The sequence below is a fragment of the Microchirus variegatus genome, assembly GCF_963457635.1.
Source record: "Microchirus variegatus genome assembly, chromosome: 3".
Taxonomy (NCBI): domain Eukaryota; kingdom Metazoa; phylum Chordata; class Actinopteri; order Pleuronectiformes; family Soleidae; genus Microchirus; species Microchirus variegatus.
This window is the reverse complement of record NC_139804.1, coordinates 9,803,191-9,823,734: the sequence shown is the minus strand read 5'-3', so window position 1 is coordinate 9,823,734 and position 20,544 is coordinate 9,803,191. Positions and strand designations below refer to the sequence as shown.

Sequence of the window (20,544 nt, the reverse complement as noted above, 5' to 3'; positions counted from 1 at the left end):
AGTGTTGCCAACATGGAGACTTTGTCGCTAAATCTGCCGACTTTTTGTGGTGTTTGGAGACTCTCACGTCAAAGCACATATCACTCTGCAGTTACTGTGTTCAACAAGCAGCGTGTGTTGCCGGGATCACCTTCCAAAGCACGGAAACCTCCGCAGTCCCAGCCTACAGTCAGCGTAGAGACAGACAACCTGAGCACTCTATGTCCAGGCTGCAAATGAATCGCGCATAGCCGCTGCCGTTCCGCCCTGGAGGGTGGGACTTGGAGGTGTTCATGTTCAAATTTTATCTAAGTGCTGTGAGACATGCAAGAAAGGTAAGTATAGCTTCAAATCCTACCAAACTGGTGCAGGGAATAAAGAAGAGTGATGATCTTCTCGGATGATCGCAACAATCCGATTTCCTCGTAGCTCGCCATCTCCTTCATCAGGAAGAAAATCCAGTCTACGGTTTCCGGAATCCAAAGAAGTGTCCAGTAGGATCAAAAAACCTAGCCTGCGTAACAATATAAAACCCTTAATTGTTTACAGTCATAATATTGCAATCACCTATGGCCATATCTCAAATTAAATCTATATCCTAAAAACACACAGTCAACAATACATTTGTCTGTGATAGCTATAGCTTCAACTCCCATCTTTCCTGCTTGCTCTCAACGAAGGCGGTTGCATTTTTCTCTCTCTCTCTCTGTCTATCCCTCTCACTCCCATTGCCTGCTTTACTGTCTTGCCTGACTGGAGCCCCTCTTTGCACTGTCTCTTCAAACCATAAACATGGAATTGATTAACTGGTCTCTCAATGCAATTGACAAAATCATCTCAACAAGGAGCTCTGTCCGGACGGGACTTTTGTGTGCCTGGTGGTTCTCTCTGTCGAGGATGTTTTTAGATGAATGATAACAGGACATCTGCTACTGGGAGTGTGTGATGCCCTGATGTAACCGAAAATTTGTGAGATGGCAGCCATTCAAGGAGCCCAAAAGGTGCCTATCTTACTCAATGAGGTGGGCAGAGCAGTGGGTGCTCAGACTGTGGTGACTTCTGAACTAAATCGCAAGGTGGATTACAACTCGGAGAAACTCACTGTAGGATGACGTGAGAACCAGGATGGACAATAAATGGGAATGGCATTTGTCTGTCGTGTCTATGACCAGGCGATAAAGCTCGTCAGTCAGCGCCACCGCAACACAGTCCTCTATTAAGGACACCCTTTACAATGCCATTCTAGATCCACCACGTCCCGCAGACATCAAGAGATAGCGGAGGCTGTGACGTTAATTAAAAAATATGGCAGTGAAGGACGCATCAGTACCGTAAGCAAACCCAGGATTCAAGACGCATGTTAAGGCTTTGGACAAGCGTCACGTGTTGCCGTCACGTAAATATTTCCAGTCCTGTATGATAAATGTTGTGCTGAAGTTGCAGAGTATTTTGTTTTGATTTTGCCTGTGTTATTAGTGTTGTCAGTGCATGTTGTACATTTTTGCAAGTTATGAAGCAGTTATTATTATTTTTATTTACTGTTATTATTATTTTACTTGTTTATGTGTTACTAATTTATTTCTGGCTGTTCTTTTAAGTAATATGTAAAGTTGAGTTTTGGTGGTTCAATAAATACTCAAGTTTTGAAATCAATGAATAATTGTGTTTATTAATCGTGATTTCAATATCAATCAAATTAATCGTCATTATTATTTTTGCCATAATCGTCCAGCCCTAATTAATGTTACTTTTATTTAAAACACAACTAAACTTAATGAAAACCCACAGCTAAAGGCCACATTATACTTCTCCGACTGCGTATGCGTTATCCGTCTGCGTCACCACGGAGACGCCTCGAGCATTTATACTTCTGCGTCGTGGTGACGGACACTCGCTGCAATTTCCCGCCCGATCAGTAGGGGTCGCTGCGCAAGGTTGTTGTGCTTCTGGCTACAGTGAGCAATGGCGTCCGAGAAAGAAAGAGAGAGAAAGACTGTTGTTGTTGAAACAGTGGCCGTTTCTCACTTTTCTGTGTGACGGAACGCAGTTTAAAGATAACTTGAGGCGAGAAATTGGCCATTTAGAGTCTAAACATGTGCTGTGTGTGTTAAGATATGACGTATTTATAGTTTGGCAGCGGCGTTATCGGCGGGGATCAGCTCCACCTCTGTCAGGACGCCCGGAGCGCACCGAGAGCCGGCACATAGCAGCTTAGCTCGGCCTGTCCTGAGGACCAATCGCAGCTCTTGCCGTCTCCGTAGTCCCTTGACGGAGTGACGGACACTTAAAAAATATTCCGTGCACCCGGAGACGACGCAGAGGCTCTTCGACAGGTTCTGCGTCGACGCAGAGGACTCTGCGTAGCTACGCAGAGCACTTTACGCAGAAGTATAAATTGGGCTTAAGCCGAATTGCAAGTTCAACAATTTGTGGTTCCAATTTTCCTTCATGTCTTTTGTACTTTTTTTCCAGTACGGATTTGAAATGGGTCTTAAATTGTATTCATTATAATCTTAAAAAAGTCTTTAAAAGTCTTAAATTTGACTTGTTGAAACCTGCAGAGACCCTGGATTGTATTTGTAGTGTTGAGTAGTTTCTGTGAGTGGGTTAAAAATGTGTTTATTTTTATTGGATAGCACTTAACTTTATATTTATTTTTAATGTGTGCTTTTATGTTTGCGGTTTAATTTGATCTGATAGTGCACTGTTGTTTAAATAAAGTTTTTGGTGTGGTTATAGCTGTGCTATAAATTATTTTCACAATGCAATATTGCCTTTGCTTGTTTGAACAGTTTCATATTAATATATCGAAACCGTACCGTTACCGTGGCCCCAAAACCATGATACATACCGAACCGTGGGAAAACTGTACCGTTGCATCCGTAATCTACACACACTTCATGGACAGACCCACACCCTGTCTTGTGGAAACTGCTTAATGTGCTTTTTATGTTGCTTGTATGTTTTCTTCTTACACTATGCCTCATAGACATGGTGTGAGAGTTGTTTTTTTCTCACCCCTTCCCTTCCCTGCATGTAGCACATTAGCCAGCAAGCAGCGATACACACACACACTCTAACACGCAGCATAACGAAAAGCACAGGCCTCCGCCATTGATATAACCTGGTTAGGTGAACCTTAAAGTGGCAGGCGCATAACATTATGGATACACGTTAAATTTAATTAAATTCTTAATAAAATAAGGAAACCCTGTTTCTACTGGGTTACGCAAAGGCCTATCATTTTCCCACAGTATCAATACATTCACTTGTCGAATTTTAACCATTAAATTTTAACACTTAAAAAATATTTCGTGCAGTCGGAGACGACACAGAGGCTATCCGACAAGCTCTGCGTCGACACAGAGCACTATAGCAGGAGTATAAATTGGGCTTAAGTCCTGAGATTGCTGGTTTCCTGGGGACCGGGATTATTGTGGATCGTTTGAAGCAGAAGGGGACTTCACACAGCTCCAGTGATCTGTTGAAGATCTGGGTGAAGATGGGAGCCAGCTGGTCAGCACAGACCTTCAGACAGGATGGTGACACGCCGTCTGGGCTTGGAGCTTTCCTGGTCTTCTGTTTCCTAAAGAGCTGACACACATCATTTTCACAGATCCTGAGTGATGGTGGGGGGTCAGTAGGGAGGGGTGACGGTGGTGTGGGGGGAGATGAGGGTTGTTTGATGTTGGAGTGGGTGATGGGTGTGAATGATGGCTTCTCAAACCTGCAGTAGAAGACATTCAGATCATCAGCCAGTTCACAGTTCACTGCAATGTGGGGGGATGGTCTCCTGTAGTTGGTGATTTCCTGTATATAGTGGGGCAAAAAAGTATTTAGTCAGCCACCGAGTGTGCAAGTTCTCCCACTTAAAATGATGACAGAGGTCTTTAATTTTCAGCATAGGTACACTTCAACTGTGAGAGACAGAATGTGAAAGAAGAATCCTGGAAATCACATTGTAGGATTTTTAAATAATTTATTTGTAAATTATGGTGGAAAATAAGTATTTGTTCAATAACAAAAAACAAAACTCAATACCACGCAAGATCTTATCCTGTGGGGTCAAAATGATCATGAGAACGGTGAGCAAAAATCCCAGAACTACACGGGGGACCTAGTGAATGACCTGTAGAGAGCTGGGACCAAAGTAACAAAGGTTACCATCAGTAACACACTACGCCGACAGGGAATCAAACCCTGCAGAGCCAGACGTGTCCTCCTGCTTAAGCCAGTACATGTCCAGGCCCGTCTGAAGTTTGCCAGAGAGCATATGGATGATCCACAAGAGGACTGGGAGAATGTCATGTGGTCAGATGAAACCAAAATACAACTTTTTGGTACAAACTCAACTCGTCGTGTTTGGAGGAAGATGAATGCGGAGTTGCATCCCAAGAACACCATACCTACTGTGAAGCATGGGGGTGGAAACATCATGCTTTGGGGCTGTTTTTCTGCAAAGGACACAAGACGACTGATCCGTGTTAAATGTCCCATATTATACCTTATTAACCCAAGTTAAACTAGGTCCTGGTGCCCTAATGAACATGTCTGTGTCATGCTTTAGTCAAAATATCATAAGGATGAAGCACAATAGCAGTTCAATAACCCTGCCAAAACAGCCCACGCGGCGCGGCGTGTATGTAAATTCCTATGCTAGAAAAACACCTTGAATGCACAGTGTCGTGTGTGGATCAATAATGAGGAGAGAACGTGGAAACACGACAGAAAGGAAGCCTTTGGCTGAGAAGAAATGTAGGACATCTACATCTTTATGCAGTGCTTTCAAACGCGTGCTCTTCATATTATGGATCCACACGTCACTCGCTAACTGCAGGCACGTAACTGGTGCGTTCAAGGTCTTTTTCTAGCATAGGAATTTACATACACGATCAACAACAAAGGGCTTGTGAAGCTTGTGAACATTTTTTCATAAATAAAATATATCCACGACACAAAAATCCTCTGAGGCTGGAAGTTTGTGTAAAACACTGTACTCCGCTGTGCTGCCACTCTAGCTCCCTCGCCTGCACTCTCGTATTTCACAGGGACAAGGGGGAGCTACGGTGGAGCGGTGGAGTACTCTGCCTGGTGGGGTGCCAACATTCACGGTGAAATGTGTTGCTATGTCGTCATTCCGAGGGAGGTTAAAACATTGCGTGTTTTATCACCTATACTTACACAAAGTGGAACCACTAAAACATGACTGAGTCTTGTTTTTTCACATTTTCAGAATCAGAATCAGAATCAGAATACTTTATTAATCCCTGTGGGGAAATTGTTTTTCCCCACGGGGACTGGTATGGCCCCCTGAGTCCCAAATATCAGTACTTTTGCACAATAGGGGACCTTTAAGGAAAGAATGAATGGGGCCATGTATCGTGAGATTTTGAGACAAAAACTCCTTCCATCAGTGAGATCATTGAAGATGAAACATGGATGGGTCTTCCAGCGTGACAATGATCCCAAACACACCGCCCGGACAATGAAGGAGTGGCTCCATAAGAAGCATGTCGAAGTCCTGGAGTGGCCTTCCAAGTCTCCAGACCTCAACCCCATAGAAAATCTGTGGAGGGAGTTTAAAGTCCGTGTTGCCCGCCGACAGCCGCAGAACATCAGTGCTCTAGAGAAGATCTGCATGGAGGAATGGGCCAAAATACCAGCTACAGTGTGTGCAAACCTGGTGAAGACCTACATCAAACGTTTGACCTCTGTCATTGCCAACAAAGGTGATATTACAAAGCATTGAGTTGAACTTTTGTTATTGACCAAATACTTATTTTCCACCATAATTTACAAATCAATTCTTTAAAAATCCTACAATGTGATTTCCAGGATTTTTTTTTCACATTCTGTCTCTCACAGTTGAAGTGTACCTATGATGAAACTGACAGACCTTTGTCATCATTTTAAGTGGGAGAACTTGCACAATCAGTGGCTGACCAAATACTTTTTTGCCCCACTGTACCTCTCCACACTGACGCAGGCTTGTTAGCTGAGAAACTGTTTTTCAGCTTCTCAGTGTAACACTTCTTTGCCACTTTGATCTCCTTCGTCAGTGTGTTCCTGGTCGAGTTGTACAGGACTCTGTCCCCACTTTTTTCCACTTGTAGGCCCCCTCCTTGGCCTGACGAAGCATCCTGATTTGGCAGTGAACCGTGGTTTATTGTTGTTGTATGTACAGAAGGTTTTGGTTGGCACACACATGTCCTCACAAAAGCTGGTGCAGCATGTCCCTGGTGGGATACTTAACATGTTGTCTATATTTTGGCAGTTCATGACTGAGGTTTGCTGTGTTAAAATCCCCAAGAACAATGACCAAATATAAGTATTAAAATGATTAAAAAGTTGATTGCATAATATGTGCCCTTTAAATTTTAGTCGGCCTCTGTTTAGACTTTTCACATTTACACTGTAACGAGTATAAACCATTGTCTGAAAAGCCTACTGTTGTGCTTCATATCTGAAAATCTGTCATTTCATGTTTTGATGCTTGTGTTCCAGGTTTGGAGACGGTTACATGATCACAGTGAGGACCAAGAGCAGCTCCACAGTGAAGGAGGTGGTTCGATTCTTCAACAGAAACTTCCCTGAGGCTGTGCTGAAGGTATTGTCACTGCACCTCAACTGCACAGACTGTCCGACATCGACACCATGACTTACACGAGAATCAGAAATACTCATTATTCATCCTGGGGGGTTACTTTAGTTACAGCTACTCCAACCAAGAACAGAAAATAACACAGTTTCTATTGTAAGATACATAAGATATAAACTAAGAAAAATATGTAAAAGAAAAAAGATTATGTACAAAATAATATATACCTCTGTGTCAAAGAACTGAATAAATAATTAGCAATAAACAGCGAGTGTAAACAGTATAAATCTAAAGTTACGTATGTAACCATGGTTCTATGAATCCTGGATGACTGCCAGAGGCGGTGCTTTAGCACTGAATGTCTCCATCTTGCACATGCGCAGGTCGAGTGTATACAAACAAAGTAACCTGTGACCCCTGATGATACAAGCCAGCATTATCTTCCAATGACATCTTCTGTTCTTGCAGAATCTTCTCGCGAAACCATGAGGATTCTGAGTGACAGAACGCTCTGGCGGTCATCCAGGATTCATAGAACCGTAGTTACATATGTAACTTTTGTTCTATTTCATCTTTGGCAGAGGTTTCATGACAGAAATAATTCTGCATTAAATTAATTAGCAAAGAAGAACTTTGCTGATGATGTGGAAGTAAAAACTTTTATTACATTTTTTTTCACAGCATCTTCTCTGAATTTAATTTCCATGGGAGCACTTTATTTTTAACGCGCCGCCTGGAACAGAGCGAGGCCTTGTCTCAGACCTGAAGACTGTCTTTCGTCTTGTTTGCAGGAGCGTCACCACACCAAGGTGCAGTACCAGCTGAAGTCGGAGTGGATCTCTCTGGCTCAAGTGTTTAGTAAGATGGAGCAGATGGTGGAGGTTCTTGGTATTGAAGACTACTCTGTTAGTCAGACCACACTGGACAACGTGAGTCCACGATCAAGTTTAGACCTGGCATTATTGTCTGTCCCAATTCATCCTGAATCCTCAAATGTGATCAATGATGTGATGCAACATTCACATAGTCTCTCTCACCAATGAACCATGGAGGAAACTAAATTAATTACCACCCCCCCACAGGTATTTGTCAACTTCGCAAAGAAGCAGAGCGACAACTTAGAACAGCAAGAGGTGCTGCCCCCAGGTGGTGCTCAGTCGCCCCTGCAGCACATCTTCAGCCTGCTGAAGTCTCGACCGGCAAACACGGAGCTCAATGCTCTGATTAGTGAGGCGCCGGAGGAGCTGGAGAGCGACGATGATGAAGGACTAATCAGCTTTGAAGAAGAAAGGGTGAGTGGGTCACACATTCTTTATGAAAACATGTGTTTTATTTTCATTATTTATTTCAAAGTGAAAACTTCTTATAAGCAACAAATGTCTATTCACCACTCTTAAACTTTTCCACACTTTGTTGTGTTACAACCACACGACAAACACAAAATAGTGCATCATTTAAAAGTTGGGGGAAACATTACATGGTTTTCAAAAGACGAGGACAGAGAGAGAGACGAAAGGAAGGAAAGACACAAACAAGGGAGAGAAAGAACAAGTAGTCATAGAATATGAAGTCATATTCATGACTTCAGTGTGAGAGATTGAGTGTGACTGAACCACAGGAATTCCCCCAGCAATCTAGGTCTATAGCAGCATAACTAACTATAAACTTTATCAAAAAGGAAGGTTGTAAACTATCGATCTGGTAAAGGGATTCTCAGTGGAGTATTAAACTACCAACAAAGATTACAAATGCATTAAAATATTTCATACCCAAATTTAAATTATTCCATTAAATTTATTTTGTTGTTCCAAAAATTTAAAATTTATTTATTTTATTGTTCCAAATCTTCCATGGGAATCATCATCCAGCCTTTCCCTCTGGAGTGCAGTAGGTTCTCCACTGCTGCTGTTCCAAGAAGAAGTCCACAAAACTTTGATTTTATTCCACTGTCATTTCCCCCCATATGTTCTCAGCCACTCACTTGCCCCTTCATGAATGTCTGGCAGTCTGGACATCAGCCTCACAAGGTCAAGTGTATGGTACATAATCACCCTCAGTACCTTTAATTAAAAAGAAATAGTAACCAACCAGGAGAACGTCTATCTGGTGGGTGTATGTTGGCTCTATGTTTTAGATCATTACCTGTCTTTTAATGATATTCTCAGCATTAGTTTCTGCATCATTTTCAAATTTATCTTAAAGGTGACATAGAGTGGTCCTGTTGCACATAAATGTTAGTTATGGAGGTCTACTTACATACATTAACTTGTTTTTATGGTCAAAAACCTCCTAGTTGCTGTAAACGAGCCGATTGAAATCCTCTTTTCTGACGCTGTTTTTCTGCTGCGAGATTTCAGAGTGAACTTTCACCCCCAGAAGACAGAGTCTTGTGATTGGCCAGTACTATCCAGCACATCAGTTCTCAGAAGCGCAGCGCCCCCCTCTGGAACGGTGGATGCACTGCTCCTCATTATCAAAACATTGTTTTAACAGTGTTTAAAAATAGCTTTGTCACGACTCCCCGCCTCAGTCCCTTTTATGACTTTGACCCGGAGTCAGACCCAGAGTCAGAAGACACTGTCGCTCCTGAAACACCTCCACAACGGACGTTATTCTTCTTCTGCGGTTCAATGTACGAAACCGGATGTGCCCGGACTACCGCCCGGAGCAGGACGATCAGTTGTTCAGGAGAACCGCTGCTTACGTAACTATTACGGGATTTTCAGTGATCTCGTTGAGCCCCGAGATTACAATAAAACACAGCGTTCTCAGCAGTGGCTGAACTGTTTGTTTAGAACCGTCAGGGCTTCATAAACAAGGTAATGACGCTGATACACACCAAAAAAAACAGCGTTAATAGGAACTTCTAGTTCCGCTTTAAGTTTCATCTTGTGCTGTATAACAATCTAAGATTTCTGTATTTGGCTTTTTATTATTGGAATCAAATATTATGTCACTTCTGGACTTGAAGCATTCTGTTATCCCAGAATAATCAGTAAATTGAGGGGATTTTTAGCTTTGATTTGTTAATCTAAATATCATTAATGTTGATGGAGCCTAAGCAATTGATACAATCCTGTAATCCTCAGCAAGCTTTGCTGATTCTTTTTGTTTTGTTTTGATTAATCAAGGTTTGATTACAGCCAACCCTGTTCTTGCGTTATTTCTGGGTTGTTGGCCTTCTGCATTGAAGAAACCTAGTATTACTAATTCTAATTGTGTTTTACTTTTTACTCTTTTACCTGTACTTTATAATCTTTATTTTGTATGTTCATGTCCACACATATTGAAAGACCTTCAATTAATCATAATATTTATTCCTGTAAACTTTTGAATCAAATACCTCATTTTATTCAAACTAGGCATTAGTTGGTGTTTCAATTCGAGAGCCAAATACAATTAATTATGAGAAACTTAAATATCAGAATTCATATATCAATCTACTTGCATATATCTTAAATCTGCTAAAAAATGCTCAATTTAAACTTATTTACCCAAATCTCATTAACTCTCCACTTTTGAATCATATGTATGAAATTGCATGTGGCTTCAATCCTGTTTTGTCCCTTCTCAAAGTTTTTGAGTCAAGACTGAGGCCTCACAGCGGGACTGGGGGTGGTGACCAAATGTCAGAGAACAAGATGATTGGATAACATGGATAGCCCCTGCTACTTCACCGAGAGTCCTCAAGTTTCATTTCTGCCTCAGACACTGAAGAGAACACTGAAGCCTTCAGTATACTCGCCGTAGTGTGGGTTATACCTGCCGTAGCGCCCAGGGCGCGCACCCAAAATGACATCATATCCTGTGTTGCACTGGATGCGTGAGCTCCAAAAGGTGGTGCGGCGCTCGGGCGCACACCTCTGAATATTCTTTGTTGGCTACAGCGTGCCAACATTTTCAATGGAAGGCTGGCCGAGCTTGTACACGCGAGACTGTAACATTGCTTTCTGAAGGGCAAAAGACGAGCCCATAGAAAGATTGGTGACCCAGGGGGAAAAGCCCTCCCGGTGATTCTGGTGGATTATGGGATGTTTGTCCACATACGTGAAACACCAAGAGACGCACAGTAATTTTGAGACCAACGTATGCGGAAAGCGGACGTTTACCAGCAGTGACTGTACAGCTATAAATGACCACTTTATGTATCTTAACTTCACAAATAAAAGTAATAAATGTCAACACCCTGATAAACACCTTGAAGCAGAACACAATTTCCAAATTAGCATATTTAACATACTACTTTTTAATTCAAACATGATTTAACATACACAAGTTCAATTGCCAACACACTTCAGACAACTTTCAGCACAAACTCATACTCTTCCAGACACTCTTCACATTACACACAGACACATACATATAGACACTCAAAGTTTTTTCCCTATTAGTCAGGTCTGTTAGTGGAGTCAGGGATTAGATCAGGGTAATCAATCCCCTATACCTATATCAAATGTATGTAATTTGTTCTCTACTAGTGTCAGAAATTATCAGAAGATATTTATTTGGTCAGTATGTGTTCACCCAAGGCTTGAGAAGAAACAGAGCGTCCCCCATCTCCTCTCTCTTAGGATCCCTGAAGAGTCATAGCATCCTATATCTCTCCTCATGACCTCTATTATCTCCTGAGCCTAATTGTAGATTATGTGTTCAGATGTTTCTTCATGCAGTCAAATTCACTTCTGGATTACAGATTATTTTTGCCCTATAGTTACTGGAATGTAATTACAGATGTATGTGTTAGTTTAGTTTAGTTTAGTTAACTTCACTTCAGTCATTTTCACACCACATCAACAACATCCACACAGCACACTCCTGACAAAGCCATTTGAAATGAAACAAAATCATGTCACAAATTCATCTTAAAAACTATGGGAGCCGTTAAGAACTTAGTGTCTTGATCAGGGACACTTTGTCATAAACAATTCTCCCATTCACCAGCTCATGCACTATAACATAGGAACAAATTTGAAGTTCCACAACTGAGCTGAGCTAACTCAGCCCCAGCCACACATTATCATCTCCATAGTGACAGGAAATCCTGCTCTTTTCCAAAAAATAAAATCTCTGGACTCTGCCCTTACTATGTCAAACAGAACCTTTCTATTTCAGCCTAATTTAACAATTATAAATCATTTGTGTGTTGGTATGTAGTTCTTATTACAAAATACACAGTTCCTATTATTTATTCCATTAATGTATTCATTTATTATTATTATTATTATTATTATTATTATTAATAAATATAATAATAATAACAACAACAATAATAATAATAATAATAATACACATTTTAATCAAACCTCAACTTCAACTTCAACATACTCTTTACCTTCTCACTACTTTCCACATTCTTTTCTGACCAACTTACTTTTTCCTTACTTCTAAAACCCCCCTTTCTCTCTGTTTCTCTGTCATTGTGTGTGAGTCTAAAGGCCACATTATACTTCTCCGACTGCGTATGCGTTATCCGTCTGCGTCACCACGGAGACGCCTCGAGCATTTATACTTCTGCGTCGTGGTGACGGACACTCTCTGCAATTTTCCGCCTGATCAGTAGGGGTCGCTGCGCAAGGTTGTTGTGCTTCTGGCTACAGTGAGCAATGGCGTCCGAGAAAGAAAGAGAGAGAAAGACTGTTGTTGTTGAAACAGTGGCCGTTTCTCACTTTTCTGTGTGACGGAACGCAGTTTTAAGATAATTTGAGGCGAGAAATTGGCCATTTAGGGTCTAAACATGTGCTGTGTGTGTATAGATATGACGTATTTATAGTTTGACAGCGGCGTTATTGGCGGGGATCAGCTCCGCCTCTGTCAGGACGCCCGGAGCGCACTGAGAGCCGGCACAGAGCAGCTTCGCTCGGCCTGTCCTGAGGACCAATCGCAGCTCTTGCCGTCTCCGTTGTCCCTTGACGGAGTGACGGACACTTAAAAAATATTTCGTGCAGTCGGAGACGACGCAGTGGCTCTTCGACAGGCTCTGCGTCGACGCAGAGTCTCTACGTAGCCTACGCAGAGCACTTTACGCAGAAGTATAAATTTGGCTTAACCTGTACAAGATTCAACTCTCCCCACAGGAGACCACAAGAAATCAGTTCTTAGAACCAAACACCAATAACTTCTATCATTTTATACCAGTCTAAACCAGTAAAGCACATGATTACCATCCACAATCCAAACACAAACTAACACCCCATTTTCTCCTGCAGCTTCATATCAAGCATTGAATAAGCCACTGCTCTAGACATGGTCTATCTTTTTGTCACAGAGGCATTCCCTCTCTCTTTTCCTCAAACTTTCTACAGTCATTCTGGCTCCACAGCCTTCAAGTTAGCTGTGAATATGCTAATTTTGGTTATGTTAGTATTTAGAGTACATGAAAACACACCTGTTGCCGTGGTGGCTTGTTCTCGTGCCACAATGTTCTCATTATGTTCCATGATGGCGAGGTAGGCCCTCTCCCTCATTCCCTCGTAGGAGAAGGCCTGGTGTTTAGGGAGGTACTTCAGGAGAGCACTGTGAAAGATCTCCAGTGGCCCTGTGTGAAAAGGAGAATATATAGCACTAATTAAACCATGTTCAATAGGATACGTTCAAAACATGTGGGTAAAAAGGGTGTTGGTTCTTACCAGTATGTTTGAAGAGGGCCATCTTCTGAAGATCTTTCAAAAGCCTTTTGTCAAAGACTAGCGATGTCAGGACCTGATATGCCACCGAGTCCTTCAGCCACATCCTCTTTTTCTGCTCCTCGGCTGTTAGAGGAGCATGGTGACAGTGATGCCGCTTTTCCATGAAAAGATTCTCAATAACACTATTACTTTAAAAAAATCAGGTTGAAAATGTATGTCAGCTTTTGATTCCTTACCCCAATGTCCCTCTTCCTGGTGGCACAGGAAAACCACATGTGGTTTACAACAAACCTGTGAAAGATATTAAAAATGTGTAATATTCTACCTTGTAAATCAATGGAAACTTCAGGAAGAACTCTATCAGGCCCGAAGATTGCAAACCAACACTGACCTGTTCCAGGAAAGTAGAATTTCGTTCCCCGTTTTCTTCCCCTTAATTAGCAAACTTCTTCCGGAAACCTGTGGTAAAAAATGCGGCATAACTTTGGTCAAACAATTTACACATTTTCCCCATTCACCCTGTCTGAGCCTTTCATAGTTTAGATTTATTTATCTATTGCTTATTTTAGCCACATGGTTGACTACTGCACAGGTTGTGGTTTGTCAATGGGCTTTTTTGGAGTAATGCAGGTGGGGTGATCAATTGGACAATTGGATATCATCAATGCTATCTATCAAATATGTCTTTCAATTGGATAGACAGATACACATATAGATAGTAGGGAGAACAATGTGCGACACATCTTCTATTTTCACACTTTCTACCCCCTCCCAGATCTTCATAGCATTGCTGCTCTCAGCCAGTGTAGACGTGTGGATTGTCTGTCTGTTTTCTTGTATGAAAGAATCACACCACTACAATGGCTCTACATTTACTTACTTTCTCACTCTCCACCCCCTCACAGAGCCTTGAAGCATTGCCGTGTAGACGTGCCCTCAGCCAATGTATACGTTTGTCTGTTGTTTTCACACCTCTGTTTGCAAGCACTGCACTGCAATATGCAAGACACCATGAGGTATGTCTCGGTTGCTTTAGGTTTTTTAATTAAGATTAAGATTCCCTTATTAGTCCCGCAATGGGGAAATTCCAATTACTGCCACCGTGAATTAGTGAACACAGCACACAGTGAGGTGAAGTACTAACCGCATTCAGCGGCGCTCGGGGAGCAGTGAGGGGGTTAGGTGCCTTGCTCAGGGGCACTTCAGCCGCGGACTGGTCGGGGATCGAACCGGCTACCTTGCTGTCGCAAGCTCGAAGCCCTAACCACTAGGCCACAACTGCCTGAATGTGAATAATAGCATGGGTGTGTTTACAAGGATGGCAAAAAAGACATACCTTTAGCTGTGTGCCAGATGTCAAATTCGTGCTGGACATTAGAAAATTCTTCCCTCATTATCTTCTGTATTGACGTGGAGCGGTCCGTTGCCATCACTTCCACATCAAGGCCCGTGTCCAGGAGATCGTTCATTCCCCTTCTAAACCCCAGTGGCTCCATAGCGCCAGAGCTGGTGGCCTCTGTACACTAAAGATTTATATTTGATAAGTTATCAAATTGTCAACATAGCAAGAGTAATTCTATCAATAGTTTGTTATCCCAACATTCAACATAGCATGAGTAATTATTACCTGAACCAGTTCGGTGTGGAGTATTTCCTTGGTACTGTCTAGCATGAAAGTGTAGTGGCAGTATTTTGCGTTGAAGCCTGGTGAGTCACATCTACCATCGCCTGACAAATGTGGCCTCTTCCCATCCATCTGTTCCAAATATACTCTCACCAAGAGGGCACTTCTTTGCTCCGTGTACACATGCTCAATAGCAGGTTGCAGCTACGCCTTCTGGATGTTGTAAAATGTTGATGATCCAATCATTTGGACACCCATTGTTTGGCACCAGTCGGAGAGCTCAGTGTATGTGCAGCTTCTGAACAGAACAGCTGTAGCTGAAAGTACATTTACCTCAGGCATTCCTCGTATGTCTGGTGAAGATTTCCAAGTACCAGAATGGACACATCCATTTCACACACCTCTGTGCCCCAGTATCATAGATAGTCTTCGAAGAAATTGGTTTCCCACACATCTGGCAAAACTTGAATAGTGACATTAGGCTGGATTCATTGACAATGATCTTCTTGCCTCTCCAGTCTTCCTTTACACCTTCATCTTCTGATGATGATGACGACGTGGTGGTGAGGGTTGACTCAAGCTGATAGCTTTCATCTGTTTCACCTTCAAGGGTGCTGGCACTGGTATCAAGGCCAGGTGTACTTGGGCATGGTGACTATAAAACAAACAAGAGGTTTCTTTTCAAACTATATTCCACTAATTTAAATCAGACAGTAGTCTTAGATATATTAGAGATAGGTGTAGTGGTGAAATAAGAGTGGATGACTTCCGGCGCTGTGTCGAGCGGCAGCCAGCAACAGTTGCTCTCTCTTTTTTCCGCACTTTTAGCTATTTTTCTTATTTTATTTTATTTGTATTGGTGTTTTTTCCCAGTAAGTTGTTGTGCTAACCCTAGCCAACCATGTTTGTGAACTTTTTTCCATGTTTTTTGTCCGTGTGTCTCATTCTTGGGACAATTTTTCCCGACCGCATCTCCGTCTTGTCGCAGCAATGCGGCGAGTCTATTGTTTACACCCGAGACCAGCTGTTGTCGCTAACACCATCGGCGCTAATGCGGGAGAGGCCTGAAATCCCCAAAGAACTGAGGAGAAAGTACAGGGGATGTTAGGCTGGACGTAAACAACGGGAAAAGAAGAGGAGATACAAACCTTCTCTCCCTTCCATCACCATGGGGAACGTGAGGTCGCTGGCTAATAAGATGGACGAGCTGGCGGGCCTGATGAGGACTCAGCGGGTGTATCGTGAGAGCAGTGTGCTGTGTTTCACGGAGACGTGGCTCCACGAGGACATCCCGGACTCGAATGCAACTGTGGACGGCTTTCAGACTGTTCGGGCGGACAGGAGTCACCGGGAGAGTGGCAAGAGTAAAGGTGGAGGACTTGCTATTCTTATTAACAACAAGTGGTGTCATCCTGGTCACGTTACTGTGAAGGAGCGTGTGTGCAGCCCGGACATTGAACTGCTTGCCGTGAGTCTGCGGCCATACTATCTGCCGAGGGAGTTCTCACACGTTATCGTCCTCGTTGTTTACATTCCTCCGACCGCAAACGCAGCGCGCGCGAGTGACGTCATACACACCGTCGTCGCGGATCTTCAGACACGGCACCCAGACGCATTCATTGCAATATCTGGGGACTTTAACCACATCACTCTGGCTGCCACACTGCCCACTTTCAAGCAGTTTGTGGACTGTCCCACCAGGGAAAACAAGACACTGGACCTGCTGTATGCCAATGTTAAGGAGGCTTACAGCTCCACTGCCCTTCCTCCTCTTGGAAGATCGGACCACAACCTCATCCACCTGCAGCCCCTGTATAAGCCCCAAGTCAAGCGGCTTCCTGTGACCACCAGGACTGTGAGGAGATGGTCACAGGAGACTGATGAAGCTTTACAGGGCTGCTTTGAACTAACAGACTGGGAGCTGCTCTGTGATTCACATGGAGAGGACCTTGATGATCTCACGGACTGCATAACGGGGTACATCAATTTCTGTGTGGACAGCGTTGTTCCTAAAGTGACTGTACGCTGTTTCCCCAACAACAAGCCGTGGGTCACCAGAGACATCAAGGTCCTGCTGAATGAGAAGAAGAGGGCCTTCAGAGATGGGGACAGAGAGCAGATGAGGCAGGTCCAGAGGGAGCTTAAGGAGAGGATTAAACAGGGCAAAGACAACTACAGGAGGAAGCTGGAGCACAAACTCCAGCAGAACAATGTTAAGGACGTGTGGAGTGGTATGAGGAGCATCACTGGCTACAAACCATCTGGTAGCCAGACAATAGGAGGTGGTACTGAACGAGCCAACGAGCTGAATTTGTTCTTCAACAGATTTGATGAAAGGGCTCCGGACTACCCCTCCCCCAGCTCCTCTACAACCATTCACCTCCAAACCTCCAGCCCTGCTGACACCCCTCCCCCTCAACTCCTTCCTGACTTTACCCAACCTGTCCCACCAACCCCCACCCCCCCGCCATCACCTTCCCCCCCCCCCCCATCAACACACACAACAGACAGACCTTCACTGCAGAGCAGGTGAGGAAGGAGCTCTGCAGACTCCGCCCGGGCAAGGCAGCTGGTCCCGACGGTGTCAGCCCGAGGGTCCTCAAAACATGTGCGACCCAGCTGAGCGGAGTCCTGCAGTACATCTTCAACCTCAGCATGAGTCTGGAGAGGGTCCCGGTGCTGTGGAAGACATCCTGCCTGGTACCAGTACCGAAGAAGGTGCGTCCCAGCACCTCCGAAGACTACAGACCGGTGGCGCTGACGTCACACTTGATGAAGTCCCTGGAGAGGCTGGTCCTGTCACTTCTTCGGCCCCTGGTCAGCTCATCACTGGACCCTCTACAGTTTGCCTACCAGCCGAGACTGGGTGTGGAGGACGCCATCATCTTCCTGCTCCACCGTGCCTGCGCCCACCTGGACAGACCGGGATGCACTGTGAGAATCATGTTCATGGACTTCTCCAGTGCGTTCAATACCATCCGGCCTGCTCTGCTGGGGAGTAAGCTGACGGCGATGCAGGTGGAACCTCCCCTGGTTTCCTGGATTACGGACTATTTGACGGGTCGACCACAGTATGTCAGACTGCAGGATGGTGTGTCTGATACTGTGGTCAGCAGCACTGGGGCTCCACAGGGAACTGTTCTTTCCCCCTTTCTGTTCACCCTGTACACCTCAGACTTTCAGTTCCTCTCTGAGTCCTGCCACCTACAGAAGTTTGCTGACGACTCTGCAATCGTTGGCTGTGTCAGTGAGGGGAAGGAGGAGGAGTACAGGGGCGTTGTGGACTCCTTCGTCGAGTGGTGTGGAGCTAATCATCTGATTCTCAACTCCACCAAGACTAAGGAGCTAGTGGTAGATTTCCGCAGGAGGAAATCTACCCCCACACCCATCTCCATCAACGGTGTGACTGTAGATGTTGTCCAGGATTACAAGTACCTTGGAGTATACCTGGACAATAAACTGGACTGGGCCAAGAACACTGAGGCTGTGTACAAGAAGGGCCAGAGTCGTCTCTATTTCCTGAGGAGGCTCCGGTCATTCAACGTATGTAACACCATGCTGAGGATGTTCTACCAGTCGGTGGTAGCCAGTGCCATCTTCTTTGCTGTTGTGTGCTGGGGCAGCAGGCTGAGGGCAGCAGACGCCAAGAAGATCAGCAGGATCATCAGGAAGGCTGGCTCCGTCCTGGGGGTCCAGCTGGACTCTTTGGTGGTGGTGTCTGAGAGGAGGATGCTGTGTAAACTGCACAGTATCCTGGACAACATCTCTCACCCTCTCCACCAGCTGCTGACTTCGAGCAGAAGCACCTTCAGCAACAGACTCATTCTCCCCCGGTGTAACACAGAACGCCAGAGGAATTCTTTTCTTCCTGTGGCCATCAGGCTGTTTAATTTAGCTACTTCTGGCCGCATTAGGAACAGTGGAGACACTGTGTCCTGATCCAAATGTCACTTTACCCATATCACTTCATCACTTTACTTTGTTTGCACTATGCTGATAACATTAGTCACCTTATCACTGTTTATAACTTTCAACATTTGCTCACCATATTTTAGTTGTACTTATTTTATTTCCGTGCGTACTGCTGTATATTATATATACCTACGTTGACTGTGATTATTTTTTGATTCTTTTTGTGGCATTGTTGCATTTAAGTTACTGTTGTAAGTTACTGTTTTTCCTTCTGTTTGGCACTTTGTTGCATTTGTCTTACTTGTTTTTATTTTTATTTTTATTTTTATTTTTATTTTTATTTTATTTTATTTTATTTTATTTTATTTTATGTATCTTTTAACTCTTGTACATCTACACTTTTACCTCCCAATTGTTGCACAATAATTTCCCTCGGGATAAATAAAGCATCTTGAATCTTGAATCTTGAATCTTGAATAAGTGGTGGGTAGGCTAAACTGCAGTAAGGGACTGGATGTTTTTTGTTTTTTTTTTTTAAATACATAAGACATTCAGAACATATTTGATAATGGTGAAGATTACTGTTTACTAGTGGTATGCCGTCTGTATAGTTCTAAGAGTGCATACACTCTATTAGGAAGTGCATTTAATGTATTGAGTGGTGGATAAACTCTATCAAGAGTCGGATAAACTATTTCTGAAATTTCAGAGGTGGGTAAACTGCGTTTACTTGCGTTTAGCCTCCTCTGCAGCCATGATTAGAGATAATATTATGTAGGCTACTTACAAAGAGTGCTTGGACAGAGGGAGGAATCTTGACTGGTGTTGATACCATTGGTGCTCGCACTAATTGGGATTTATCCTCTTCTGATGATAAGGAGGACAACAACGCTGCAGACGTCGACATCGTTTTAGTCTGAAATGTCATATGTTCTACTCTACATCCTTGACTGATAGATTGATGGGCGGTGTTCAACCATTGAGTTCAACAGTGGGAGTTGCCCGGAGCTGAGCATTGCAATGCACTATGGGGATTGTTGTCTGCAATTCACAAGCACTAAAAAGTCATTTTCTGCCTTGTCTCGGTCAAGAAGGCACCAAATTAGACATTTATGCTACTATTCTACTACATATATGACCCACTTTCAAAACATATTCATGTCTCCACTGGTGGAATTCCCCTTTAATTGTAGGGCATTGTAAACCCCAGTTATACACACACAGACTTATAGTAACATATTTGCTTTGTTAAAGTGTATATTACACTTCACGGCCATCTTGGAATCCCACGTTGGACCATGTGCTGCCCTTGTCCATGTGACCATGTGCTTGTGTGTGTTTGGCAGGTGCAGCTCTCCTTCAACACAGACACTCTCTGTTGAAAACGAGCCACTAACAGTGCAGAGAGACGAGGAGAGGAGCAGAGAGGGGAACGTCCAGCAGTGTCTGTCTGAGCTCTGAGGCCTGGGAGGAGAGAACGCAGCTGCTGAATTCCCCCTGACGAGGACCAACACCCTCTGCCCTATGGAACGTGGGACCAGTAGTTATGTATTTTCCCCCGACGCTTAATTCCCAACTGAGGAAGCTTGGGTCAGCTCACAGGAAGTGCAGGGAGAGACAAAATGGCAGCAGTATACAACGTTGTGCTTGCAACTGGTTCTAACGCTTGACCCTGGAATGTTTCCATATTCATTGTTTCTAAAAGTGTAAATGTCTCCAGACGGCTAATGGGAACAGCAGGTAAGCTGCCTTTGCTCGAGTCTGAACGTGTAAAGGGTGAAATGTTAAAATTAAAAACACTACAG

General features: G+C 43.7%; 1 protein-coding gene across 1 annotated transcript in view; it reads left to right on the top strand.

Moving 5' to 3' along the window:
• Positions 1–20,121, top strand: part of abca2 (ATP-binding cassette, sub-family A (ABC1), member 2) — a gene marked incomplete at its 3' end in the record, with an annotated part of 113,561 nt that extends 93,440 nt beyond the window's left edge. Inside the window, exons 39-42 of the mRNA XM_083886181.1 lie at positions 6,484–6,586; positions 7,369–7,506; positions 7,660–7,869; positions 20,086–20,121. Of these exons, the coding sequence (XP_083742307.1) occupies positions 6,484–6,586; positions 7,369–7,506; positions 7,660–7,869; positions 20,086–20,121 (487 nt within the window). The remainder of the gene's footprint in view (positions 1–6,483; positions 6,587–7,368; positions 7,507–7,659; positions 7,870–20,085) is intronic.
• Positions 20,122–20,544: the final 423 nt, after the last annotated feature.